Below are 27,088 nucleotides of genomic sequence, written 5' to 3'. Positions count from 1 at the left end.
CTATGCTTCCACTTATGTACTTTACACATCTAAATGAAACTGGTGTGTGAATTACTAGGATGTGCCTTCTCTGTTTTGTTAAACAGGGCAATATTTATTGTTGTGTGCCATCTTTCTGATTTTACCTCAGTCGAAACTTCCATTGAATTTTTCCCAATTTATACTAGCAGAAATAATTTTATAATCAGGCTCTATGTATTTATTTCAGTATTTTTTTCAAGACTGTGAATGCTATGAAGTGTCTTTCAGACCCTCCCCCCAACAAAATATTAAAACCTAAATGCACTTTTTATCAGCTATGCTATTTATATTCTGAATGTCACTTAACGTAACCAACAGAGAAGGATAGCTAGGTTCTGTATTGACTGTATTTTCTGGCATTCTTACTTCATGGCAATGGTGGTGTAGTATGAGGTTACAGAATTCAGAAAGAGGTATAATTATAGTCAACTTTTTGGTGGGATATAGTTTTGACGAAAGATGTCTTTTAACCAACCCATCCTTTACAAAGAACAGCAACATTCTTTTCACCAAGGAATACGTTTGTTGCCTGATTGAGAACTAGTCTAAAAAGAAAGAAAAATGTTGTGTTACTTTATTTCTTCCTTAAGCTGCAAGAAAAAAAAAGCACTGGAATATTTCTTTGCATTTAGTAATAACTTTTTATTTAAATTTTCAAATTTTCTGTGCTCTGGAAATTCTGTGTATGACTGAGAACAGCAAGGTGAATATCATCATAGATAATTAACTTTAAAAGGGAGTTATTTTGATGCAGACCATTTAATTGTGTTTCTGAAACCAAGCACCTATTTGACTCAGATCCTAGTGAAGAAAAGTACCTACCAGAAAGATACAACATCCTGCGACTTTAGATGTGGCCAAGGCTGCCCTAAGCCCAAATGACTGCATTGAAGAATCAGAGATGCTTGTTGTCAAAAGTTTGAATGACTTTGTATATAGAACCACTCCAAAAGAAAGAGTAAAGAGAGGGAAATGATGCTTTTAACAACTCATTTTTTGTCCTCTCTAGGTTACTGGACCAGGCAATTTTGTCTCTTCCTGTTGTCCTGATGGATTTCAATGAGCAAGGGAGACAAAAGTCATAAAATACACTGTTGAATCTAACTTTTATGTGTGTTATTTGCTTGCTTGTTTAACTAGGGACAGGGGGCCCTGTCTGAAAGATTGAGGAGCTTTAGCATGCAGGATCTCTCGACGATTCGTGGAGACAGCAGCAGCACTGTTCCTCCTTCAGTCACTGTACGAACAAGTAGCAAACAGAGCCAGCCAAAAACATCCAGAAGTGCATCGGAAGGCACTGGCAGCTCAGGTAAGTGCCAGCATTATTTGCAGTGTTGTGTTGTCTGGAATATCACACAGTTGAATGAAGTCATGCAGTCGGCAGGAATATATAGAAACAGACACTGCAGGCAGCACATACCAGAATTCACAGGACACAGACATGCTGTTGAGTCTCTTGGCACTTAAGAGAGAAAACGTATCATCGTTTGATGGTTACTATTCCTGGCTGGTACTAAGAACGGGACTTGAGTGTATGAGGGAGCCAGCATCAATCCTTGCAACTTGAGCTGAAAAGTTAGGTTCTGGCATGAGAGCTGCAAGCCATGGTGGGTTTTCAATGAGAGGAGCTAATGGAAGTGTGAAAAGAGGGGATAAGAATGCACAATAGTGGGCAAGGCTCATTATTATGATCAAAGCCCTGGTATGGTGATACAGTCTCTCTCTCTTATGCCAACTAAACATAAATGTGAGTTCTAATGGGTATCTGGTTTGAATTAAGTCCACTTGTGTTTCTTATAAACTGTACAGTAGCTGTTACAACATTTGACAGTTTTAGTTCCAGAACTTTATCACTGATGAAGCCTACTGAGAAATAAAACCCATATAAAGCAGTCCTGGAAGCAAAGACCCAGATCTGACAGCTGTTTATGATATGAGGGATGTCTGCATAAGCAGTGTTACAGAAAACAAGTCTCTCTGAAGGGCAATGGTTTGTTTTCAAATTCTGAAAGAACAAAGGGAAGAAACACCATGGTGGGAATAAGATCCATTTCTGAGGATTTAGTTACAAAAATTTATTTCTACCTTCGTTAAAAAAATCTTAGTGAGCCCAGATCTAAAACATTTAATTTGAGGTAGCTTTGCAGATTAGATCTCAAAAATTGAGACATGGAAGGATATCCCAAGCAGGGGGTTCCAGATGGCTTCCAGGATTCCTGAACACTACCAAAGATCATGCAATTCTACTGCTGTGACGAGAAGCCACAGAGAGTTCCAGGCACGTTGCACTTGGTAGCTTGTGAAACATATGCTGGCAAGATTGAAATTTAGCAGTTTCAGGTGGTTTGTGTTGAGGTCTGTGCAAACATTCACTATGTTTCAAGCCCATGTAGATTGCTACTCCTTCTAGTTTGCTGTACCTTTGGAATGTACTGGAAACGTGTTGTCCTTTCTAAGGAGTATCCTTCAAGCCCTTTACAAATTCTGAGAATTATAGCTCACAGACTTCTCTGTTGTTTGGTTTTTTTTAATATCATCTGTTGAATAAATTTTCTTTACAGGTAAACTGAAATAGCTAATGTTGGTGCACAGTGGTTTTATTCTGATGTTTATGTAAGGTCTTGTATACACTTCTCTTGAAGTAATTAATCTGAAAGTTAAGTGTTCAAACACAAAATATAACACTCTTACTAAAAAAAAAATAATTAAATTTTTAGACCAAAATAACCAGTGGCACAAATAAAGTTTAATTCAGTTATCTTAATTCTATGTTATGTAGAGCAGCCTTTGTAGTTTTTTACTTAAGGCAGTGAACTCAGCTTACCTGGCCACAAACCCCTATCTTAGCACACAGAAGTTTTTGATTTAGATCTGGTTTTGTATCAATACTGTATAAGGATCTCTCAGAATGAATCTCTGGAAAATTGATTTGTTCATAAACTTTTCAAACTGAGCCTAGAGTTTATCACAAAATTTTGGATCTGAGTAATTTGAGATCTTGTTTTTAGTTCTTCTTTTAATGAGAATAACACAAATTTGCAAAAGCTTCCAAGATCTTTATCTGTCCTATCTCACTTAGTGATTTTCTAATCACTAAGGTCCCTAATCTAGCCCCTTCTTCCCCTGAAGACAGTATGGAGAGGCACCTCCAGAGGGTGATTTCACTCACAGGTGGTGGCATCATGTTGTGAGGAAAACTATGGCCACAGTTTTGCTCTCACTTTAATCAGATTAGGTGAAAGATATGGTCCTGGTCTTTCCAGTCCTTGTGCTTTTTTTGTGCGGGCACAATTATATATGTCATCAGAATCTCTAGAAGGGCAAATTGATCAAAGTCGTAAGTATCATGTGTTTGTGTGTGTATGTATGGAAGAGTGTGATCTATCAGCCAGGATGTATCACATCTTGAGGGCCGTATTCGGGGTGAGGCAACACTGCTCTAGGCACACCAAGCCCAGACATGGTGCCATCACTCCACCTTCTGTATTTGTTTAGTTGCAGTGTTGCACATAAGCAAGGGGCAGACAGAATTTGCTGTCTATTCTTATGCTGTATATACACGTAATACATACATATATGAGTATGTGCATGAGCGATCACTACAGAACAGCTGACACACAGCTTTTTTTCCTGTCCCAAAGCCCTCAGATAACACAAATGTCCGTGTCAGCAGTCCCCACTGCCTCACAGAAACATCAAACTTCTCTTTATATTCCTGCTTTAGAGATAACGGGACATAGTTGGTCTGACACCAGATGGAGTCAGCAAAAATACCCCAGACTGTTTGACATGAGGATGACTCAGCCAAAGACCTCACCTTTCTTGTAAAGGTCTTCCTAACCAGCTGTTAGAAAGCCCGACAGCAGTAGCTGGGATACATGAAACAACTTCAGAATATTAGTAGAGAGCCTGGCTGGGGCTGCAAACGTTTACAGAGACTTTTAGGGAGAGCTTGAAGGAACAGGTCCTGTGTCTGCAGAACAAGCAGTGTGGTGGTTAGGAGGCAAGGCTATGAGTTAGGACACATGAATTCATACCCTACTTTATTGCAAAATACTGTTATGACCTGGAGCATACCTTTGGTCCTCAGTGTGTCTGTAAAACTGAACAAATTGTACCTCCCATGCCCAGGTTGTGAAAGCCATATGTGGTAGAAGATGCATGTGTACTTTAAGGTCAATACCTTAGAAGATTTCTTCTGTGGCTTTCCTGTACACCTTACTTCAGTGATTATAATATGCAAAATATCTGTGGAAAAGTCATGTCTATGGATTGATCCCAGTTTTGCAAGAAGGCTTCTCTGCGTGTAGTAACAGTGCTCTATCTTGCCACTACCTCTGAGAACTTTCTGGACAATGAAATGTCCTTTTTTACATTTTCCTTTCTTTTACTCAGTCCTTTGTTTCCCAACCCTGGCATCTGAGAAGTTGCATGTGGGAGTGCTGGGATCTTGATGACTTGCTGATCTGGGTACCAGTCTTACAGCCCTTCTGCCATTTGTTCATTCAGGTGCTTCCACCCCCACCCATTTCCCTGCATCCTCGATCCATACCAGTCTATTACAGTTCTCTGCAAGTGCAGCTCTCGGAGTCACTGCCTGAATTTACAACTGATCAGTGACTGTGGCAGGGACAAGAACCTGAAGCGTTACTGACTGGATGTGTTGAGGAGTGCTGCTGCAAGTGGGGTTTTCCTGAGGAAGGGGGCATCGCTAGGCCACAGCCAGCCTTACAAGCGGAAAAGCCAAGTGCTGCTGTAGCAACTGTAACCCTTTTCACTTTGGGACTGGCATCCCTGTGCCTGGGAGCGTGTGTGAGCATCGCTCAGTCATATGGGGGTCACAGTCTTTGATGGAAGAGTACATACACAGATTGCCAAAGGGAGTGCTTTTATAGCTTCCTTTATTTCTCTGGTATGGCTGTCGGGGATGTACAAAGGCCGAAGAATTAGTTTTGTGTCTAGCACAGGCTCTTCATTTTCTCAACAGGAGAGATAGCCACATGGAAGAGAGAATAGCAGCCTTGTGATAACACGATGTCAAATGCTACCCTCAGGTGATGAAACAACCTAGCTATGGTCACTCAGGCTGTCTACTAGTAATGAGCTGTGTACTCGGGAAGAAATCTGAGTTTGATCCAGATTAAAAATATTTCCTGTACTGTTTTTGAGGGATTATTTTTAACTCAGACCAATTTGTTGATCTGCGTTCCTGGAAGCCTCCAAAATAACTGTTTTGGAAGACCTTTGTGGAGATATGTTATGAGATCAAGAGGCCAGGAATGGGAAGCTCTTCAAGCCAGCTTTGCTACTGAACAAATGGTACATGAAAGCACACCCTAGCTTACAACAGTGAGGCAAAGACAAGAGATGGCTCTTTAGGTTAAGGTTACAGGAGTTTAGGTGGGTCCCATTCCCTGAACAATGAAAACACAACCAGTTCTGGCGTGGAACTTGGTGTTGTTAGTTCCAGTCCTGTTGTGTGACTGTGAGCAGATATGACATCTGAAAGAAAGTGATTTGGAAAGACAGGGGGATGGAGAGAGGTTTGTTGTCTTCCCTGCACAGATGACACTGCTGAAACCCCCCCACTCCTTCTGTGAGCACCAGGAGTGGTTCAGCTTCTGGTTTCACATCTCTCAGGTATGTTTCCAAGCCCACTGAAACCCATGAAAAGACTCTCCTGACACTGGTGGGCTTTGGCTGTGGCCAAAAGCTAGCTGCAGGACCACGCTGTACTCAGGCTACATTGAATGACTGCTCAGCTTGTTTCGTTTCCATTGTTGTTATTTTTATGTGACTGATGCTGGGTAGATGGATTTGTGACTCTCTGAATCTCCTCTTGACACAAAGCACCGTGTGAAGTGCTTGGCATTTACTTAGTAACGACTGCATGCAGACACAGCAAAGGTTTATTTTTGCCTGCTGAAGAGTGTCTTATGAGGCCAAGAAATAGAATATGCAAGAGCTGCCTTTGAGACAAGGGAATTATTCCTTCTTTTCCTTGACCTTTTGCTGCTTATTTTTTTACCTCTACCTTTTGCTGTCTTTGCTGCCTTTCAGTGGTGTCTACTACACATTGAGCAGTCTCGCTTATGTGGATGGCCTTCCACAGGAGCCGGACTGCTGAGTGTGTAATGGGGCTCCAGTTATATTCATGCCCATACCACAGAAAGACCCTTCTCCTCTTCCTCACACCCAGTCAAAAGCTACATGCAGACAACACGAAGGGGCAAAGGCTGCTTTTGCCATGATTTGTGTGTGGCTGCTAACACCACCACCCCTCTCTCCATTACATGAGGCATTGCCACCGCTCCAGTGAAGCATGTGCACACCTTCCTTTGACACACACTGAGGAAACATGATGATCAGCCTTCCTCCATGTAGCAGGCCCACCACCTGTCTTCTTTATCTGATCTCTTGCTTTGCTCTTAGTTCAGCATTTCTCATTTTAGTGTCCTGGCACCCTGATGATAGCCTGTGATATTTTAGCTTCAATGCCTGTTCCAACCTGTGCTTCTTCCATAGGCAGAACTGTCTCTTTCCTTTGGGAACTGTAAATGTCATGTGCTACTCATAGTTATGGAAAACTGGAGGCTCCAGAGCAACATTTCCAAATATTTTTCAAGGCAATCCTGTTGTTCTGGCAAATGTCCAGTAACAATCTACATACAGATGTGACTATCAATGGAGTGTGTGGGGGTGTGTGTGGCTTTTGCACTTCTTAACCTTACAGTATTGCCTTAAAAACATCCTGGACTGTGCAGATAAAACTTGTTCACTTTGTGATGGCTGGTGAGTGACACATGTGACTTGAGGAGTGCGATATTGACCACTGTGTCACATAGCTCAATCCCATAGCTGATGCAAACATGTCTCACAGTTGTTGATGTCAGTAGAAGCCTCCAGCGTGGGCTGGGTACTGGAGGGCAGCCTTGCTTTTGTGTAAGTCAGTGGGACATATTTCAGCAGCAGGAGATTTGTGTTGCATCACAGAATGGTCAATGTCCAGAGCTGACGCTGTCTGGGATAGAGAATCACATATTACAGAACCACCCTCCGTAATGCCCAGACCCAGTGCCCTTTCTGCTTAAGCTTATCCCAGGCAGAGAACATTCTCAGATGGAATGATTTCAAAGCAGAAATGCCCAGTGTGCTTTCTGATATTCTCCACTGTTATATGCAGGAGCGAGTCAAGGCCGTTTCTTGGTTTCGCGCTCAAGTGCTGAAGGCTTTGTAGGACAGAACAAAGGTAGGGGAATATCAGCATTCGGAATATATCTGCGTAGTTCAGTCCCCACCAAGCAGAAAAACTCCAGAAAGATGCGTGAGAACAACATGTATGTATATGTTGTATGAGCTCTCAGAAAATAAACTGTCATAAATCTGTGATCAGCTACCATCTGTGTAAAATCAGAGGCTCAGCCTACAGCAGTCCTCTTGACACTGGTTGAGACTCATCTCTTTTATACGAAGGCCATAGTTTCATGGCAGCATCCAGCTGATGTGAACCAGCACTCCTCTTGAAAGGGTATGACCCAACTGCTTGCTTCTGCCCCATACCGTTCTTTCCCTTGGACATGTTTAAATCTTACTTACATATGCTGATCCCAGTCAGGGAACAGGTTCAAGTTAAATGTGGTTCCTTGCTTCCAGGTTGCTCTTGACCTGGGTCAGACCCTCAAGCCAGTAGAGAGCAGCAGCACAGAGATCAGCGGTGGGACAAGGAAGGTGGAGGCCAGAGTGTGAGGGGCAATGGGACATCAGCTTTCAGCAGCAGAACTAGTTTATGCTTTTTTAAAATGACTGTGAAACTATGGAAGAACTTTCAGTGTCTACACTGCAGATTAATTATGACTAAAGATATCACACAAACCTCAAATCTTTTTTTTGTTCAAAAGCTTTTTTTATCTGGAGCCATTGATGCCACTTGAGGGGTTAAATTAGAAGGCTTAAACTGGAAATTATTGGAAGGCTCTTTCCTGGAACACAAGTTATCCACAAGATGAAGCTGTAAAGGTCACACTTTTATGAACAGCTGTGTATCACCTGCATTTGCATTGGAGGATGCAAAGCAGTTCCCTTGGTTGCTTTCGTTCTTACAGTAATTCCACCAAAATATAATTCCTGTGGGATTTCTAAGCACATTCCTGTGGGACTTCTAAGCACATTCCTGATTTAGGAAGATCAGGAATCTGTGGATAGTTTTCCTTCAGAAGCTGTGTGAATGGCTGCGCCAGTGGTTGTAGAAGTCAAAATCTACTGAAAAAACCCCAGGCATGTAGCAATACAAGCCCCAGTATTGCACCCCGTGTTTATTATCATACAGCCTTTTGCACTGTGTTGCTTATCCACACTCTCGGGTCCCTCTGGTCAGGAGTTATTTCTGTTTAGTGATCTGAGAACAGAGTCAGGGAGCTGTACGTAATCCCAGCCTTAACACTCATTAGGCACATAGCCTGGGGTGAGGCACGTTCTGGAGTCTACTCTGTGCTGGTGAATAGAGACAATCATCTCTCTGTGCACACGAGGGCCTTGAAGTCCACCTCAAATTGATGCCAAGTGGTTTTTTTTGAGAGTTAATAGCTTAGCCTGATGAGTTCCTAATGCTCAGCTCCTCTTTCAGTGTGCACGTGTTGCTCAGTATGCCGACTCCTCAGAGGTGAGTGTTGGATTTCCTGTGCCCTGATACCCACGCATCCCTTTCAGGCATGGCTGTGTTCCCCAGCCTGGCTTGCTCCTGCTGCTCTTCTTGCTCACTGGGTTTCCTAACACCAGGGGAACAAAACAGGGGAAAGCCAGGCTGTGAGTGAGTTTGTGAGCTGTGTGTGTGCTGATGGCAAGTGTTGTGGTGCTTCTCACCTTACTGACATATGTTACTCAAGGCTGGGGAGCGTTTCTCTGGAGAAAAACCTAAGTCCTTTGTGTTCTAGAGGATGTGCCACGGTCCTTGCTGCACCAGTCTAACTCCTCTACCCCATATCCCCCAGTGCTAGTGTAAAAGCACTGGGAACACAGCAAGAGCAAGCCTTCCTCAGTCCCAGCCCGGTTTTGTTCTGTTCCCTAAGGACTGGCACATGTTTCTCTGTTAGTGGAGAGGCATTTGTGTTTGGGATGAGCAGAGCGTATAGCAAAGCCTGGTAGCAGACCCTGGTATGACAAAATAGGTTTGAACAGACTCTTGCCTGCTGCAGTCTGCGCTAGAGCTGTTTTTGAAATGTGTCCCCGCTGTTCCCAGCATTTACTGTGTTTACAAACTTAGGAGTGTAGTCAACAGTTTAGCTGCCAGTGGTCTTTTCAGTGCTGCACCAGTTAGCTTGGTTGCTAAGATCTGAGCTGTACTGCATTTTGTCCCAGTGGCAGACGAGAGGAGGGGGAGACCTCTGATTTGGGCATGCCAGAGGATGAGGCTGCCAAGCAGCTTGTCTGGGGAGAAAGAATAAATCCAGACTGGCAGCATCTCATGTTAGTGGATGCAAAAGACCTTCAGAATTCCTTCTCATCTCATGTGCTTCTTGTTTGTTTTGCCCACTGTAATCAACCTGGGGACAGCAGCAAAGGGATGAAAGATCACAGTGCTGCCACCATGCTGCAATGATCCGTGCCATCCTGCTGCCTTGCACCTGATGTGCCATGCAGCCCTGAGCAGCATTAGTGCTTGGAGGCTGATGATCCCAGCCTCACACAGGCTCCTTGCACACTGCGTAGGTGGCAAACCAAGCCCCATATTGGGTTTGTCACTCTTCCTGTTGTCCTTTTCTGGTTCTTTGCACTGGCACATTTGGGATGAGTGTGCTGCTGTGCAGGAGAATGAAGCCTGTTTAAGGTGCTATCTGTTTAAGCAGTCATGAAACACGTGCATTCTCAGTGCATTTTATTAGCACCCTTCTAATTTTAGCCTAATCAATTTTATGGATTTGACTTCAAAGTGTTATTTATAAAAAGAATCACTAAATCCTTGAGAGCTTAATAGTCATGAGTTAATCTTTGGAAAGTCATTTAATGATGCTAAAGCAGTAATCAATCCAATATGTTTACAAATTGGGCCCAAAGTCATGTTGATCTGGTTTAAATTGCGTTCCCTGTCTTTCAGGTTGGCTTGTCTTACTTTTTTCCCTGACATAATCCAGTCCCTTAGACCATGTCAATAGGGTTATGCTGAGGCTTTATCTCATAGACGGTTCATTCTGTCTCCACAGGCTGCCCTTTCTCTGTCTCCAAGGCAATAGATGCATTAATGCACTCAGACAATGGCCTCCCGTTTAAAATGCTCCTTTGTAAGTCCAGATTTGGTAGCTTAGAGAGCTGACTACGTAATGTGAACACTTTTTTTTTTTTCCAATGCCAAAAAAAGCAGGGGCAAGAAAGAAGCTAAGTTTGTTTAGCTAGGACTGAGTTGTCCTCAACTATTGGCACTCATCTTCCCTTGCTGCAGACTTTTGCATAGCCAGTTTCAGAGTACAATTATTAACAGTACCCATTTCCAAAGAGTAATAATCTCGATGGGCAGATAGTCAAGCCTTACCTCCAGCAGGAGTATTAAAGGCTGGTTTAGAGCCACGGTGCAGCCTTTTTGGCAGGAGCAGTTGGCTTAATGCTCTTGCAGGTGAAAATTGTTTCTTTCACAGGCTGACTCACAGAAAGCCCCACAGCTCTTAGGAGAGCACAGGCTGGTGGGAGCGGAAGTCTGCCCATCTTGCTCCCTAGATGATACCCTGAGAGAAGGTTTCACAAGGATGTGGCCTGCTGGTGCCGTGGAGTGTGCATTTAGGCAGAGACTGAAGGCCAGGCTGGGTGCAGCATGAGCTCCCCCTGCACTGCAGCAGATCTGTCACTGTCAGCGGTGGTGGGCTCCTCTGCTGCTGAAGCTGTTTGTTTCACAGAAGAGCTCTTTCTTGCCCAGTTGGCTCACTCCAGCCAGCCTTACAGTCTGCACATGACAAAGCATTGACACAATTCAGGACATTCCTCCTCCTTGGCTCTGGGCAGCTTCACTAACTACAAGTGTGTCCCACTATATATACTCTAGCATGTCATCTTTTCTGTGCCAGCTCTTCTTACTCTTGTTCAGTGGCAGGCCTTCACTGGCAAAGCTCCTTCCAAGTCTTTATACAAGTTTCTGATTTATCTCTTCTATGTTCACGTCCTGTTGAAAGTCAAGCTGCAGCATTAAGGAACAATGATACAATTACGTAAGAGCTCTTTTTTCCCTTCAGGAAGGACAGAGTGAAAATCTCCAGAGATCTCTGTTTGTCTTTTGGCACTGTCTGGTAGATGCTTAAACTCTGGGCAATATTAAACAATCTTGCTTGGAACTGGCTTTTAAGAAGTAACAAATATTATGTTTGGTGGTATTCTCTCAACTAACGTCTCTTAGGTGCTGTTGCAAAGACCTGTGGCAGGGTTGAGAGGTGTAAACAATTTTAATCCTTGCATAGAATAAATATATATAGCAGACACTGAAGAATCATTTGTATATCTGGAGAACTATTGTGGCTGCATGTACTTGAGGGAGAATTTAATACTAAAATACTGATCGGGAGCCTTAGGCAATATAAGAAATGTGCAAGGAAAATAGCGATGAATGGGACTGGTTTTTGAGTGTGCACTCCATAGTGGTGACTGGTAGAGTAACCTGTGCCTTAAAAACTGCAGGTCGGCAGTGGCTGATGGTCAACCTAGCTGACATGTTCAGTCAGCCGTCCGCAAGGTGTTGCAGCATAAAGCCAGCCCCTGGAGTTTTCCCAATAAAATAACGTTAGATCTCTTGCTACATGTGATTTGCACCCTGAACAGAAGGTGACAGGTCACACACAATCAGCAGTATGGCTCAGCAAGGACCTTAATGGGACATTCACCTAATTGTGTTTTAAACAAATCACCTTATTGATATATTAGATGTATTCAGCTCCTTCTTTGTGGTATGTTACTAATTGCACATGAGATTATTACAGTGGAAAGTTCTCCTAAAAAACTAATTGACTTTGCATCAAGGAGGCTGTTCACATATCTCTGAAACTAATTCAGTTAAGTGGTGTAGGTTGTTTCATTTTTGTTCTTAGCCAGTTTCACTTCCAGCTCTTGTTCTGGGGATTTTTTTTTTACATTTCTTTCATTGAACTTAAAGAAAAATGACAACTTTCTGTTGCTCTAGGCATTTTGTTCCTTAAAACTTCCCTTTACTAAATGTTGAATCAAATTTTTACAGGGATGATTTGCATCACTTTGCAGTGGTACCTCTCAGTGGCAGTTTGGGAGTTTGTCTGGGTATTTAAAAATACTTTCATACTTATTTTCGTTATTTCAGGGAAGGAAATATTTTCATAGAAGATCAGTAGGTTCTTTAAGTATATTTGCATTTTAACAACAGAAAGTTAAAACATTAATTGTTGTTTAATAAATTCCAGTTGAACCACAGATATTATGAAAGCAAAGATGAAGATTTCTGTGTTCTGAAACAATGTTCCTTCCCCCTCTACACCCAAATGTTTTCCCCTAACAGTTTATTCTTTCCTTTTCTCTATGTAAATATTATGGGATGCTGATGTAAGTGTTACAGATTGCATGAGTTTTGTTCTGAGGTGTTTGGAATAGACTGGCACTTAACAACTTAATCATTTGTGGGATGTGTTTTCATTAACGGATGACTTTGTTGATATGATTAGACTTGTTTGCTTTGGTTGCACTTGACTCCAGCTTTGGAAAGGCTGTCTGCCTCTGTTTTGTGGCTCCAGGCAGTGTGTGCTGGTGGAGTTGGCTGCTCCTAACTTCTTGGTTTGGCAATGAAAACTGTTGGGGAAGTACATGACTTTGGTCAATGTCTTTTGGAAATGATGGCAAATTTATCTTTGTTGCAGGGACAAGAAGCTGATCACCATCGTATAATAAATATATTTTCTCGTTCTCCTATTAAGTTGTGTGCAAACCTCTTTATGTGAATTATCCCCTGGAAAGGCTTAGCTTTGGAGTGACTTTATCTTCCTTTACAATAATACAATACTTTGTTCCTGGCTTGTGCAGTCTGTGACTGTGGTTTTCCCCATTGCTCCCAAGGAATTACAGTGGTGGGAGGAAGAAGTATTGTGCCCAGCAAAATAAGGGGAGCCCAGCTTCTCTCAAAGGTATTGGGGTGCCTGATTCTCACTGTAACTGTACCTAAGTGCCCACATTTTTCAGAGAATCTAGATCAAAGTCATTTGCTCATCTGTATTTAGAGTGGGCCAGGTCCTGACCCTGTTGTACTCATGAAAATCCATAGGAATTACTCCAGATTTACACAGCAGCATAGACCAGAGTCTGAATCAAAGCAATTGCTAAAAAAAACCAGCATGCTACTGAATCCCATTTGTTGCTGTAGAAAGAGTTTTGCAAGTGAGATTTCTTAGCCCTTGTTGAATCATAGAGATTAAAGACGATGACAGTCTGGCCCTATATTCCCTTGTCTATCCTGGTTTTTTTCCTGTTGTGTATTTAATAGCTTAGATCCCAACTCTGCAGAACACTTGGATGTCTACTTTAACTTGAAATAAGCCCAGCTTCAGGGCTTCCCACGCAATGTGTTATATTGTTTCCCTTTGAATGAATTAGAATAGAATTATAGGAACTGGAGTTAAGGGGTCCATTTCCTTAGACTGTTTACAGTCAGATTCTGTCTTGCCTTAGTGAAGAGAGGAGTGTAATCTGGTCTGGATGCTGAAAAGACGTTTGCAGGAGGCAGCTGCAGCTTTCATCCTGGCACACCAGTGGATTTCCCGCTTCTGCAGCGATTCTGCCCCTCCATGCAGAAGTGTGGAACCATAACCATAACAGGTGGAGACCTTCGAAACACAGCCTGCTCTGAGATGAGGAGTGAGAGTCTCCCAAAGATGAGAGAGCCAGGAGAGTTGTCTGGTATGTGGTCCGTGCTACCTCCTGGCTGTGACAGTCTCTGGGGCTGTCAGCTGCTTCCCTGGAGCAGCACACACTGCTGGCTCTGCCACTCTGGGGACATCTGATAGTGGCCTGAGGGCCCCACAGCCTCATACCCTAAAGATGGCTGTTAGAAACACACAGGAGGTCACCTGAGGCCAAGTGCTGTCCTCAAGAAGCATGTGCCAGTTGTGACATGTTTTGCTCCTCAGTCTTTACCTTCACCAGAAACAAACCTTGGTGTCCCAGAACCCATCCATTCTCACTAATTCCTCACATGTGTGCTTATTATTCTGGTTAGTCCCTTGTTTTACATTTTCTCCTGCAGAGGAATCACTCCCTTGGTGGAGGAAAAGTAGGTTTTTATCCTGTCATCACCCTATTCAGAAAAAACCAACAAACTTCAGAGTTGGTGCTCACGCAGCAGCCAGCCCTTGGAGATGAGTTGCCTCCAGTCCCACAACAGTGTGATGCTTCCACAAACATGGGACAAAGTCTGGCACTCTAGATCAGCACAAGGTTGGGATTGCCCACAATACAGATGTCCTCCCTGAGGCAGGATGGGCAGGGAGTCCTCCCTTCTTGCTCCTGCTCTTAAAGAAAGGGCCCTGTGTATTCAAGATCTGCTGTCATCAATGGTCAGAAATGTAGTGGAGAGGCCTGGGATAAATCCACTTCTTCCCCTTTTCCAGTTCAGTGAGGCTGAAGCAAAAGTGGTTCCCATTTGGCTGGTTTTCAGTGCTTCGTTCACAATGAGATGAGGCAGGGGAGAAGAGGGTGTCAGCCCAACTTCCGGTGGAGTTTAGATCTTTCTGCGGTGGGTTTCAAAGCAGTATGCGTTAGCTTGGAGGCTGAGCTCTCTTTATCTTCATGGAAGCAGCTCCAGGACATGGATGTGGCGCTCAGGCTGGTGGAAAGAATGAAAGAGGCTGCAGGAGGCTGTGCCTCTGCTGTGCCTGCCACGGAGACAGACGACACGGGTGGCAGAGCTGCCTGTCTTTCTCCCAGTACCCAGTTTCAGAGAGAGAAGAAGAATGCAAAAAGCAATGTACTCTGTTATCAGGGCTGAGAGTTCCTTCTGTCTCCTTTTGCAGCAGAATAGCTGCTGGCTGTAGATGAACGGGAGCAGGGCACATTTACCTGATCCTGTATGCTCTCGGCTTCAGCAGTGTCTCTGCACTCTGGTCACTGAGTACTCTAATTCTGGTTCTCCAACACCCCTCCATCCTGTCCCATTCAAGGTCCTCTTTTCCCTGGGGAAAGCCCTTGTCTCCTTGCAGCAGCACATGGCTGGAGGTGTGTTGGGCTGCTATGCAAACCTCAGTGAGGCAGTTGAAAGTAGACCTGACCTATTTTTACTGTCTGGAAACAAACTCCCTGAAGTCCAACCTGCAGTCCACATCTGAGGGACCTCTGGAGAAGAGGACAGCTGGGAGCAGTCATTTGAATTGGTGTTGGGGGCAGTACTTGGCCTCCAGGCTGCAGATTTGGGCGTGCTTGGTTCAGGCTTTGCTGAACAAACAGCATTTAAAACAAACTTGACTCCATTATTGCTTGGCTTAGAGTGGCACCAAGGGCCGGCTTCCACATCCAAGATGACCTAAGCTAGGCTCCTCCTGGGTAGCTCACTTCCCAAGTGGAAGGTTAAGATAGTAATTAAAATAAAATGTTCCTGTAGTGTTTTGCCATGTGGTCTAGAGAACATTCAGTTCTCCCCACAGTGTAGTCTTAATGCTGTGGTCATACATAGAAAAAACCCAATTCAGCATTATCCTGGGCCTTTCTGCAACGTAACTGTCAGCATTTTCCATACAGCTGGGAAAAAAGTCAACTTCCAGCTCTTCCTGGAAACCTGCGATGGTGTCTTCCAGCCTGCCCACGCAAATGATGATAAAGGGGTAGAAACAGGGGGTCAGTGGCCCGGGGATGGTGCTCACCGCTCTCTTGAGCAGCAGCCATATCCTGTGGGCTGAGAGCGTTCAGCTGCTGACTTTAATTTGGCACTGGAGAGAGCCCCGGTGACCTGCTCATGACTCGTGGTGTTGCTGTGGCCAAAGCACTTCCCCTTTGTCTCTCTTACCCATCTGAAAGAGCTGTTGGAGAATTCAGTTCTTTTGTGCTTTAAGAATCTAAATGGATTAATAAGTGTTAGATGTTTAAGAATCCTCTTTGGCTTTAGACTTTGGGTTTTAGTCTTTGGTCCAGCAGTCTTACAGTCAGACTGAGACAAGAGGCATGGAGCATTATTTCTATGTATGTTCATACAACAGTCTAAATATAGAGCCAAATAATTGTGATTAATGCTATCTAAACAGCAAGCACTTCCACTCCTGACATGTTTCAGAATGAAAAGAGCCTAACTATCAGTGAAACAGAGAAAGCTCCAGCCCTGCTGGTAAGAAACTGTCTGTGGAGATGCAGGAAGCTTGGTCAAGCTGGGTGTCTTCTTCTGTACCTCTTGCTTTGGACTGTCCATTAAAAATACCATCTTGCTTCACTGTCTGGATTGAAGGCAGCAAATGGGTTGTGTTGTGCAACATGACCAGCCCCACAAAGATGATGCTGTCAGTTACAAGGGTAAGAACCACCAAGCAGGCGTTAGTGGTCTGTAGTCATGGGGCCATAATCTGCCTTCAGATCCATCAGTGGAGTTAATGCTCCATAAGATTTACTCCAGATGACAGAAAAGAGACTTTTTCCCTGCTCTGGTCTTCAAGCAACACACCTTGCTCAGGGTCCATTCAATGGTTCGTGAGGCTTTTGGTTAACTTCAGTGGATCTCAGGCTGTGCTTGGCTTGAGCTCTCTCAGCTTCATGTTTATTAGTGCTGCTGTGCTTCATATTTCTGCATCCTAGGCAGCTCTCTATACTGACCAGAGGGCTTCAACATTGATTTGGTGACTTCTCAAAGACACTCCTGGAAGCAGTAGATGCAGGAAGTATAGACAGAATCAGCAATTCAAGAAATCAGCTATTTTATTTATTGCTGAGCCAAACAAAAAACCCCCCACCTTTTCAGAGTCAACCTCCAGAATGTCAGAGGCTGTGAATTTAGTCACAATTCCATGTAAAATAGTCTAAGTAGAGCTTATAATGGCTTCATAAACAAGAGCTTTTTGATTTCTAACCCCACAGCTACTATTACTGGAGTGTGATGTGTGAACCTTCTGACTATTAATCCCTGGAAGATGCATGGCTTTGCAGTGAGGTGGCATTTGGCAGAGTGTGAATCAAACCATCACTGATTTCCTCATCCTTTGTCTTCACGTTTAGACTGTAAATGGCCGTGTTAAATAGGTGTGGACAGTAAGTATGAAAAAACACCTGAGGCAAACTGTGAAACAAAAGGCTCTGTATTCTCAGATGATGAAGAGAACGATTCAATGGATTGTGCATTCATGAACAAAAGGCCCAAAAAGAAGGATCAACCCCTTGAGGTACTTCCATACTGTCAAGGCTCCTCCTTCCGATATTACTTGACTCTTCAACTGAATGAACATCTCTCTTTGGTCTAAAAACACCGAGTCCAAACAATACATTTCTGGTCTTTCAAGAGTGGGTCTTGATATGGGTTTGCTCACTTTCCTGCATGCGTGCATTTCCTGAAAGAAGTCTGAATTAGTGCCTGTGGAGATAATAGTTACACAGGGCTTCAGAGTTGGATCTGAATTGCAAAACTTGGATCGAGCTCTAAATCATGTGCTAATTTGGAGGTATTTGCGTGACAAGATTTGGCTATCAACTGCTTTTGATAGCATGATTTTTCATGTCTGTAGAGGAAAATACATTCTCACCCCCAAGGCAGGGTAGTTAAGGTGAGAGCAGCCAGCAGCCACAGTTCAGAGCCCAGTTCCTTTTGCTTGAGTTCACACCTACACAAACCCCACCGAGACCAGTGGCAGTTCTTCATGACTTCGATAGGTTTTTGAATCAGGCACTGTATGAACAAGTATGCTTTAAGCTGCTTCATGGAAAGAAAAGAACTAAAGGAGACACAGATCTCACACTGTGGTTTACCAAAAAGATATTTTAGCAACATTTTGTTGTGGAGGAAATAAAACCTCCATGGGAGATGCTGTAGGCAAAGACTCCTTCCAGATCTGGGCTGGGGGGATGGAGCCACAGCCAGGAGCTCTCAGATCTGAGCTGGGTGATCTCCTACCCTCCCCGTGGCTCAGTGTGAGGGAGCAGGAGCGGTGTGGTTTGCTTAGCAGTTTTATGTCCTTCTGGTGGGTTGTCCTACAACTGGGGGCTCTCACCAGAAGCTGGGCTGCTCTGTTCTTAACTTACAAAGGTGCAGCCTCTCTAGCTACTCTCAGAGCTATCTAGTGGCCTCCCAAAGGAGGCTGAGTTATTCATTCCTAATTTAAGAGTCTTTGCTGTGCAGTTAATGGCTGCTTTGGTTTAAAAGCCACCTGGCTTCTCAAAGAGCAGCCTTCTCCCAAGCTGCAGGAGGTACTGCTCTGGTTGTCCAGCTGCATCCCAGGGCTCCTGGTTTACAGATAGTGATTCTGAGCCAGCAGCTATGGAGTCTGGCGTGGTGCAGGATCCCTGACTGCCATGCATAGCAGCTTTCTTCCTCAGCTCTTCTCCTCCAGCTGTGCGTTTCTGGGTGCAAAAGTCCCATCCGGCTGTGTTGTGCTTTTGGGAATTCACAGTGGACACTTGGGGCAAAATTTCAGGCTTGGAAGATGGAGTGAGATGTCGGATGAATCCCATCTTTGCGAGAAACTACTTTGGTCCATGGGCAAGCTAAAAGAGGTGGAGATTTGGATGGAATCTAAACAAAACCTCGCCATGCTTTAGTCCCTTATTTGTGTGAATATTTATACCTTGCTGCATCACAGGAATGTGGAAACACAGCATGACCTTGGGTTTGAATGTCCTATAAAATAGAAATTACAAAGTCCTCACTTATAAATGGTAAGATCCTGTCAGGGTCTTACAGGTGAATAGGTTGATGCTGTTAGAGAAAACAAGGCTTTGGATATTTATTTAAATGGAGCAGAACAGCTTACCAGGCCCTGCAGTGTTACATGATGCTATGACAGGCCTCCACACTGAGAATTTGTGCTCCTCCGCAACATCTGCTAACCATTTCTTTTTGTGAAGCTCGAAAGGCACAATGCCATGCCAAAGGTTTTCTGAGAGAAGTATATGCTGCAGATTAGGGGGCTTTGTTTGTTTGTTTGTTTGTTTGTTTGCTAGTCTGTCTCAATCTGGAGAACGGTGTTCATCACAGTAAACCAGTTTCATGGAGTTGGTCTGGCCCTTCCTGGGCATTCAGGGCTTCTTTTTAAAGCTCTCTGCATCAGCTGACTGCAAAGAATTGCGATAGTTGGCTTCTAAAATAATTTCAATGGATTGTGTCTGGCCTGTCTCCCAAGCAAGAAGCTGATCTTTTAAGAGTTCTGCTTTGTAAGAATTACAGGCCCAGTGTGTTTCACCTCGGGGACCCCCTCAGATTTGCAATGCCCCAATGAGCTGTACCCTCAGAGGGGCTGCGTCTGGGTTGGACAGTGCAGGATGGGCTGGGAGACACCTGAGCTGGCTTTCAGCCACTGGTTTGCTCTCTTGATCCATGAGCTGCTGTAAATGGCACCAATTGGCCCTGGCTCCTTTGACCATTAGTTATTAGCAATTTTTAGCCACACTTCTAACCAAGCACCAGAGGCAAAGGTGTTGGTGTAACCTGACTAAAGGACTACAACAGGTTTCTTAAAGGCTTTATTCCTCACCTGGCCATTGATTAACGATCTTCAGGGCTAAGATCTGCTTCTCCCTAACTTCGTGCCTGAAATGGGATTGGTGCCACAAAGGTGGGTGAGTTTTAAGGAAAGAAAAAATGTTTCCTATTATGCCACCGAAGTTTTCTCTTGCTTTTCTGCAGGCACCGCCTAGGACCCTTAGACCTCGCTTCAGGAAGAAAAGTACCTCGTCCTCTGCCACTGAAACAATGTGAGTGCAATGAGCCAATAGCACCAAGATCCACAGAATGTCTCTCTTCTGCCTTAAAGAGCTACTCGTTAATAATGTAGGAAACAGCAGTGGGATGGATGTGCTTTGATGTACAGCATTGTAGACATGGCCTTTCTCTCTCCTCTCTCTGTATCCTTCTGTTACATGCTTCTCGCGTTTGTCCGTGACATGGGTAGGACAGTCTGGCAGACACCTGCAGGTGAAGAGTCCTTGTTTTGTTTGCAGAGGGTACACCCACTCAACGCCAATCCTGTAAGGCTGTACATTGCCAATTCTCATTTGTGTCTGCATAGCTCTAGCTCTGTGAATGCACAGCAGAAACAAAAATAATCAGTTACTCATGATGATACATTGACAGTGTATTTATTTATGGCTTTATCATTAATGAAGTGGATTTGCAGAACCCATGGATTTCTCTTTCTTCCCTTCCTCTTCAAGACTGTGAATGATGTAACAAATGTCAAAGTACTTTGACTGTACAAAATGTCCAAGATTCAATAGTGAAAGCTGAGCTGCAACTCCATTGCTCTTTCTGCAAGTAAGTCACATGTTCTGAGAGAATCATTATGCCAAAAACCATAGAGACAGAGCCACTTACAGAGGACGAGGAAGAGACGTGCGAGAGAAAATAAATGGTTTCAATGATGTAATGAAGGGGGAGTCTTAATTTTGATCAGCCTGAGCCAGAAGAGTATTGTGTGGAAAATTATGGTGGCTAGAACTAAATCGTAGCACTTGTGGCAAATGTTCTACTGCCAGTTTTAAAGTGTGAGCAAGCCAGGCTTGTACTAGCTGCAGCAACAGAAATTAGAACTGCTTTAGTGATGCATTTCCAGGGGAAAACGCACCTTTCTCCCCTGCCTGCAAGTGTCAGTCCCAGTGCCCTGCTTTCCTGGCGAGGTGCTGCTGTTCTACTTGCACAAGCAGAACAGGGTGCTGGGTCTCAGCCGCTATTTGAAGCCTGAAGTTTCACCTGTAGCATGGAGTTTGGTTAGAGCCACAAGAACCAGATGGAGTGGTGTATTCGTATCCATATATAAACGAGAAACATAAAAGAAGAGGAAGATGTGGTAGGGTTTGTGTATTTGTGCTTCAAGTTGGTGTCCCTTGTAAGTGTTGAGCATGTGAGATTCACACATAAGTTAATTACGTGGCCCTTTGTGTTTGCTCTTAGACCTGTCACATAGACTAGAAAAACGTTTAGCATTACGTAGAACATGCCGTCACTAACGGATCAGTACATGGGCTTGATGGTGAAGGGTACTGCTAATCCAGGTGCAGCAGTCCAGGATGCCAACAGCTGGCTGGAGTGTATCAGGCTCAGAGATAAATCTGAAGTGGCCTTTGAAACCTTTTCTCTGCCGGGTATGCATCGATATCCCAGCCGTCCCTGTCTGATTGGATCCCTGAGGTTTTCCCCCAGAGCTTCTTACATATGTGGGGAAGAGAGAAACAAATGATGCGCACGCACAAATGTTTATCTGACCTGGCTAGGAAGTGGAAAAAGCAAGCAGGTATTTCCTGTGTCTGCCACAGTATTTGGCCTCATTACCTGAGAATTTTATTTCCTTCACATGTGCTAATTCAATCATATTTTGCAATGGGTAAGAAGGAAAAAGTCTTCAGAAAATAAATTAAAAAAACCAACCCCAACCACCAAACCTGTCTAAATAGCAGTTAAAGAAGAGTCAGTCCTTGGAAGATACTCAGCAAAAGCTTTGAGGAGCTAAGCTTGTGTGTTTTACTTTTAAGCAGCTTTAGAGTTTATTTGATTTCTTTTGGCAAACGTTAAAAAGAAATAGAAAAACTGCCTGCAGTGTTAGCAGAAAATAAAATCCTGTTGCAAGCAAGCTCTGTTTCCCTGCTATGCAATGGGCTGCCATAAGATAAAAAAGAAGCTGACAAGTTTGCACTCAATAATGCCAAAAACCCCAACATAGAGCTACATAACATCTGACAAATTCTCAGACATGCTGTATTAACATTGATTCTCACTAAAATTATTAAATGTGCGTCTAATCTGCTGTTTTACTGTAAACTTGACTGTTTAGCATTTCTTAAGTGCTGACGTGAAATTGTTGACAAGGGAGTTGCCTTATATCTCTCAAAACATTCACTGTATAAATGAGAAAAATAAACCTTTTCATATCTGGCAAAAATGTATTAATTTATCAACTGAGCTGTATATTTGTGTATAGATAGACAAGAAATGTGAATGCCTAACCACGTACACTTAGTGCTGTAGTGTTCTGTATACAAAGAGACCGGTCATTTGCTTTTGATTCCTCATCTTCCACACACAGGTTGTTTACAGGTGTTGCCCCAAGTCCGTCACTTCACTCTTTGGCACTTGGGTTCGTTCAGAATAACCCCCAGGCAGGAAGGCTTTTGTTTGTTTCTCCCTTGAGCCTCCGGCAAGGAACAAGCCCGACTCAGCGACTCGCCATCCTGCGCTGCTGCTGACCCCTCCTGGCAAACGGGGGTTCGCAGGGCCGGAGCAAGGGGAGGGCGCACGGGTGGATGGTGGATTCTTGGGAATGCGTTGATGGGGAGCGATGCTCAGCTTCCTCCCGGCTCCGGCCGAGGGGGCAAGCTCGCTAACCGCTTGCAGATACTCCTCTGAAAAGCAAGAAATCTTTCAGCTGATGGTTTAAAATAGCAACAGATATGGCCTAAGTAAGAAAAGCCCAGTTTTGGTGCCTTGTGGGCTGCTGGTCTCGATGATCAATCTTGTAGGGCAGGCAGGCACCTCCTGACTCCGCAGAGGTGGGCTGGAGAGCGGTGCTGAAAGAAACAGGCCAGCTGTAGAAAATACAGCCTCTACCCAGCACGAGGCTCAAATGAGACTTGTGTTACTTTGAGCAAGTAAAATTGAGGCTGAGGGGAAGGAAAATGCAGCTGAAGATGCTCCATGGTAAACAGGCCTGCGATTACCTCACCAATTTACCGTAAATTCACCTAAATTATGAAAAGAATAAGCTTAAAGCAGCGCAGTGCAGCCCTCCGTGCCTCGTTTCTTGTTGCAGGGGCCAGCGTCAGCGCAGTTACAGCAGTCGCCAATTGCTGAATCAGGATCACATCAAATACAGGCAAGACAGACTTCATGTGTATCACTGTCACCTCGGAATTAATCCCACACTGATCTAAATTGTGTAAGTGCAAACCCAGCACGGAAGGAAAGAAGAATTGGGTTATTTATTCCTATTAAAGAGGGAGAAAGCTGCTTGGAGAGATGCAACGCTCCTTGGCCTCATGTAAACAACCTGCTGCCTTTGACTGCTCTCTGAAGTGTTCTCATGTCGTGATGAAACCCTTGTACTTGTGACTGAATGCTCGTTAATCACAGTTTCCTTTTTGCTGTTCGTTTCGGGTACCCATTTTGCATCTAGCACCATATTTGAAATAGCAGAGAACACTACATTGGGATTTGCGTTTAGACAAACTATTTAAGGATCATAATTGTGCACTTTGTGTGATTTCTTTCCTGTGCTCGGTAGAAAAGATCTGTGCTGGAATGGTACACTTAATGACTCACAAGGATGGCCATTACAACAGTATTCCAAAGGTTGATGTTTTGCTGGTTTTGTTATACTGCTTGAATAAAGTCTTAATCTTTTCTTTAAAAAAAAAAAAAAAAAAAAAAAAAAGGAAAAAAAAAAAAGAAGAAAACATCTTTAGTCTGTTCAATGTATCTGGCAGGCCAGAATAATTACTTTGATCACTGTATTATTTTTATCTCAATTCTGGCTGACTGTACATAGATGTATTCACCAAGTGCTGCATGTCCTTCATAACTTCTTTCTGTATTATGAACTGGAAAAAAAATACAGCTACTGAACACTCTGAGTAACTGGTGAATTCATTGGAATGCTACGGCCTTGGACAGCAAACCATCTCTCACTATACATGTGGCTCTGGAGCCGATAACCAGGGACTATCTGCTTAATAATGGATTAATTATTAGTGAATGTTTTGAAGTTACTGCTGGAAGCAACTGCTTGTCACACACTTGTGAAGTTACCAGCTTCTAGAGCAAACCTCCGATCTAGCCCTTAGTGAAACCAGAGACCAGTTGGCCTGTACACTCCAAAAGGACCCTGAAATAAATACTTGGTGTTCCATATGTATGTGTGATCAGAGATAAGCAGTGTGAGGTATAGTTAGGCTTAAAGAATAAACAAGAAAATACACAGAATTGACTGCTTAAGGATGTACTGTAAGACCCAAAGAATATATTCTACTTCTAAAAAAATCAACACAGGATATAAAATGTGAGTCCTGTAGTGAAATTCGGTGATTTGGTGGCTAATACATTTTTACATCACTTATAAAAACTGCATGTAGCCATGAAACACTGGGTGGTGGGGTTTTTTTCTATGCTCTCTGGCATGGAGACATGGCAACAGTTTATCTGGTACTGTGACAGGCAACAATACTGAAGCTGACCCTGCTCTCTTTTTTTCCCCTTCCCCAAGGAGGGAGCTACCAGTAAGTATGGACACAGGAAAATATATCCCGGGATTATCTGAACATGTTCCTTTTAAAAAATTTAAGATTAAATATGTTGAATTATTCACTTTTAGTGATGTTTAGACTGTATTCATCCAAGTTACACACAATCACAGGAAACCAACAGACATCAGAACATGTAGGTGACCGGCTTGACCTCCGCCAAGTGAAATACAAATTGCAGCTGAAGATAATCTTGAATATTCCTTTATTTTGGGCATTGATACCCGTAATTCTGATAAGATGATATGCATATGTTTATTTAGAAAACTAACAGGCATTACAGATTTATGTTGTAGAATTAAGACCATGCCCCACACACCACCACCACCACCTCTTTCCTAGAGAGATGCAAAAATGAAACCAAGATTTCTACATACGAAGATTTGTGCGATCGTGATACTTCTGGTAGGGATCATCAACATACCAATTTCTTCTTTTCCAGAAAGAAGTGGTCATTTTATCAAGGAGCTTACATTGTGTTCTAGTGCACAACATCAGCTCTCTCAAACGCTTCCTCTGAGATGCTGACTTCTTCCACAGTTTCTTCTTATAACCAGACTGTCAGAAAATACACAAAAGACTTTTAAGTGGGTTGCTGTAAATATATATATACAGCAATCATAGAATGGTCAGGGTGGGAAGGGACCTCTGGAGATCACCTAGTCCAAGTGCCTGCTAAAGCAGGTTGCACAGAATTGCGTCCAGGCAGGTTTGGAATGTCCCCAGAGGAGACTCCACAGCCTCTCTGGGCAGCCTCTGCCAGAGCTCTGGTCACCCTCAAAGTAAAGATGTTTTTCCTCATAGTCAGAAGAAACTTCCTGTGTTTCACTTTGTGCCCCTTACCCCTTGTCCTGTCACTGGGCTCCGCTGAAAAGAGCCTGGCCCCATCCTTCTGACATTCACCCATAAGATATTTATAGACATGGATAAGATCCCTTCTCAGTCTTCTCCAGGCCAAACAAGCCCAGCTCTCACAGCCTTTCCTCACAAGGGAGGTGCCCCCATCATCTTTGTAGCCCTGTGCTGGCCCCTGCCCAGCAGTTCCCTGTCTCTGGAACTGGGGCAGGGCAGGGGCAGGATCCCCTCAGGGCAGCCCCAGCCCGTGCTGGTGCGTGGGGCTGTCCCTCCCCAGGGCAGGGCCTGGCACTGGCCTTGGCTGAACTCCATGAGGTTCTTCTCCGCCAACTCTCCAGCCTGCCCAGGCCTCGCTGAGCGGCAGCGCAGCCTCCGGGGCATCGGCCGCTCCTCCCGGCTCTGTGTCACCAGCCAACTTGCTGACGGTACACTCTGTCCCTTCATTGTAATGTTCACTGATAAGCAAACCAGGACAAGCTCCCTACTTTCAGGAAGGCATGACTGTCCCTACAGAGCTTTTTTTTTTAAACTTCCACACCAGCTACTGCCCTCTAATGGAAGTAAAACAATTAGCTCACTGACTGTAAAGCTATCGCTAAAGTGTCTTACCTTTCTCCTAACCCAAAGGCCATTGTGCAGCCGGAGAAACCTCTTGACGACAGATTTCACGCTTTTCCTCTTTCCATTCCGTAAGCTACAGTAAGTGAGAGTCCTCGCTGGCTGTTGAAGGATACTCGGAAGCAGAGATGTGACACTAAAAAACACCCCCAAAGCATGGAAAAACACAGAACAGTAATGAAACATTTTCCTCAAGTTATCACTATTTTTCTCACATAAAGAGAAATCACAAGTGGCTGAGACTTGTTTGGAGGTTAACGAGAGCTCATGTAACATTACAGCACACCACTGAACGAGTGTGTAGGTACCAATGCTAACCGCGGCGCCACACACTAGTCAAAATACATTTCCAAGTTATATTCCACACAGAATGGCTCTTTTCCACCAACAAAAAGCGGCTCAAGCTCAAGAGCAAGCACTCGGCTGTTATGTGCATTCACAAATTGCTTTTAGGATATTAATCATCAGCGAAGGACGGCACCGATTATGACACGGTTACGGGGGGGGGGGGGCCCACGCCTGCACGGCGCGCTCCATGCTGTGCCCTGCTTCGAGCACTGCCAGCGGGGCTCACAGACCGGCTGGCTACCGCATGAAGCAGAGGCTCCATAAACCTCCTTTTCAACTTTTTTTTTTTTTTTTTCTGCAAAGGAGAAGCCGACCGTACCTGCCGAGGAGCGAGGGGGTGCCTCCCGCGGACAGGGCCCTCCCGGGCAGCCGCGGTCTCCACAGCGGGGCCGCCGTCGGTGCCCACACCTGCGCGAAGCGCCAGGCCGAGAGGCCGGGGAGAGCGCGGCCCACGGCGGCCCAGCGGCCGGCCCAGCGGCCCAGGATCCCTGCGGAGAGCCAGACCCCTTAGGCGAGGCCGCGCCACGCCGCCATTTCACGGCGCTCCCCCACCCCCACCCCGAGATGGCCGCCCGCCTCCCCTCAGCCCCGCGCAGCCACCCACCCGCCACGGCCCCGCGCGCCGCCGCCATGCCCCGTACGGCAGCCCGCGAGGGTCACGCTGCGCCGGGGGCGGAGCGCTCCCGCGCGGCTGCTGACCGCCCTGCCCTCGCTGCCAGAGGCGCTGCGGCCCAGGCCTGCCTCGTGCCCCCGCCCCGCAGGGCCGGGGTAACCGCCTCCCACCGCGGCGCGCCCCGCGTCAGGGACAGCCGGCCGCTGGCGGCGGGCCGGGACATTTGCATACCGCCGC

At 44.7% G+C, this 27,088-nt stretch overlaps 2 protein-coding genes across 14 annotated transcripts in view; one reads left to right on the top strand and one right to left on the bottom strand.

Moving 5' to 3' along the window:
- REEP1 (receptor accessory protein 1) overlaps nucleotides 1-24,028 on the top strand; it is a 70,804-nt gene extending 46,776 nt beyond the window's left edge. For 6 of the 13 annotated variants that reach the window (XM_037387160.1, XM_037387189.1, XM_037387198.1 and 3 more), the window contains 2 exons: nucleotides 1,162-1,330; nucleotides 4,531-8,638. In XM_037387160.1, coding sequence (XP_037243057.1) covers nucleotides 1,162-1,330; nucleotides 4,531-4,622 — 261 coding nt within the window. In that variant the 3' untranslated portion in view covers nucleotides 4,623-8,638. The other 7 variants (XM_037387175.1, XM_037387239.1, XM_037387181.1 and 4 more) reach the window with 6 other exon arrangements.
- Nucleotides 24,029-24,605: 577 nt separating this feature from the next.
- On the bottom strand, nucleotides 24,606-26,972 carry MRPL35 (mitochondrial ribosomal protein L35). Its single transcript, XM_037387267.1, has 4 exons — nucleotides 26,843-26,972; nucleotides 26,558-26,726; nucleotides 25,882-26,026; nucleotides 24,606-24,975 (listed from the first exon to the last, which is right to left on the bottom strand). Exons 1-4 carry the CDS (start codon nucleotides 26,868-26,870, stop codon nucleotides 24,787-24,789), a joined length of 531 nt encoding a protein of 176 aa, XP_037243164.1. The 5' UTR covers nucleotides 26,871-26,972; the 3' UTR covers nucleotides 24,606-24,786.
- Nucleotides 26,973-27,088: the final 116 nt, after the last annotated feature.

The sequence above is a fragment of the Falco rusticolus genome, chromosome 1 (assembly GCF_015220075.1).
Source record: "Falco rusticolus isolate bFalRus1 chromosome 1, bFalRus1.pri, whole genome shotgun sequence".
NCBI lineage: Eukaryota > Metazoa > Chordata > Aves > Falconiformes > Falconidae > Falco > Falco rusticolus.
Note: the sequence above shows the minus strand (reverse complement) of the source record. Positions and strands in the feature narration are given on the sequence as shown.

Bases quoted from the DNA above. Each gene is read 5' to 3' on its own strand.
- MRPL35 (XM_037387267.1), bottom strand. From the start codon at position 26,870: ATGGCGGCGGCGCGCGGGGCCGTGGCGG. The intron at 26,727-26,842 runs GTGGGTGGCTGC...GGCTCTCCGCAG, and splicing joins GGCGCGCGGGGCCGTGGCGG to GGATCCTGGGCCGCTGGGCC. The intron at 26,027-26,557 runs GTACGGTCGGCT...GGTGTTTTTTAG, and splicing joins ACCCCCTCGCTCCTCGGCAG to TGTCACATCTCTGCTTCCGA.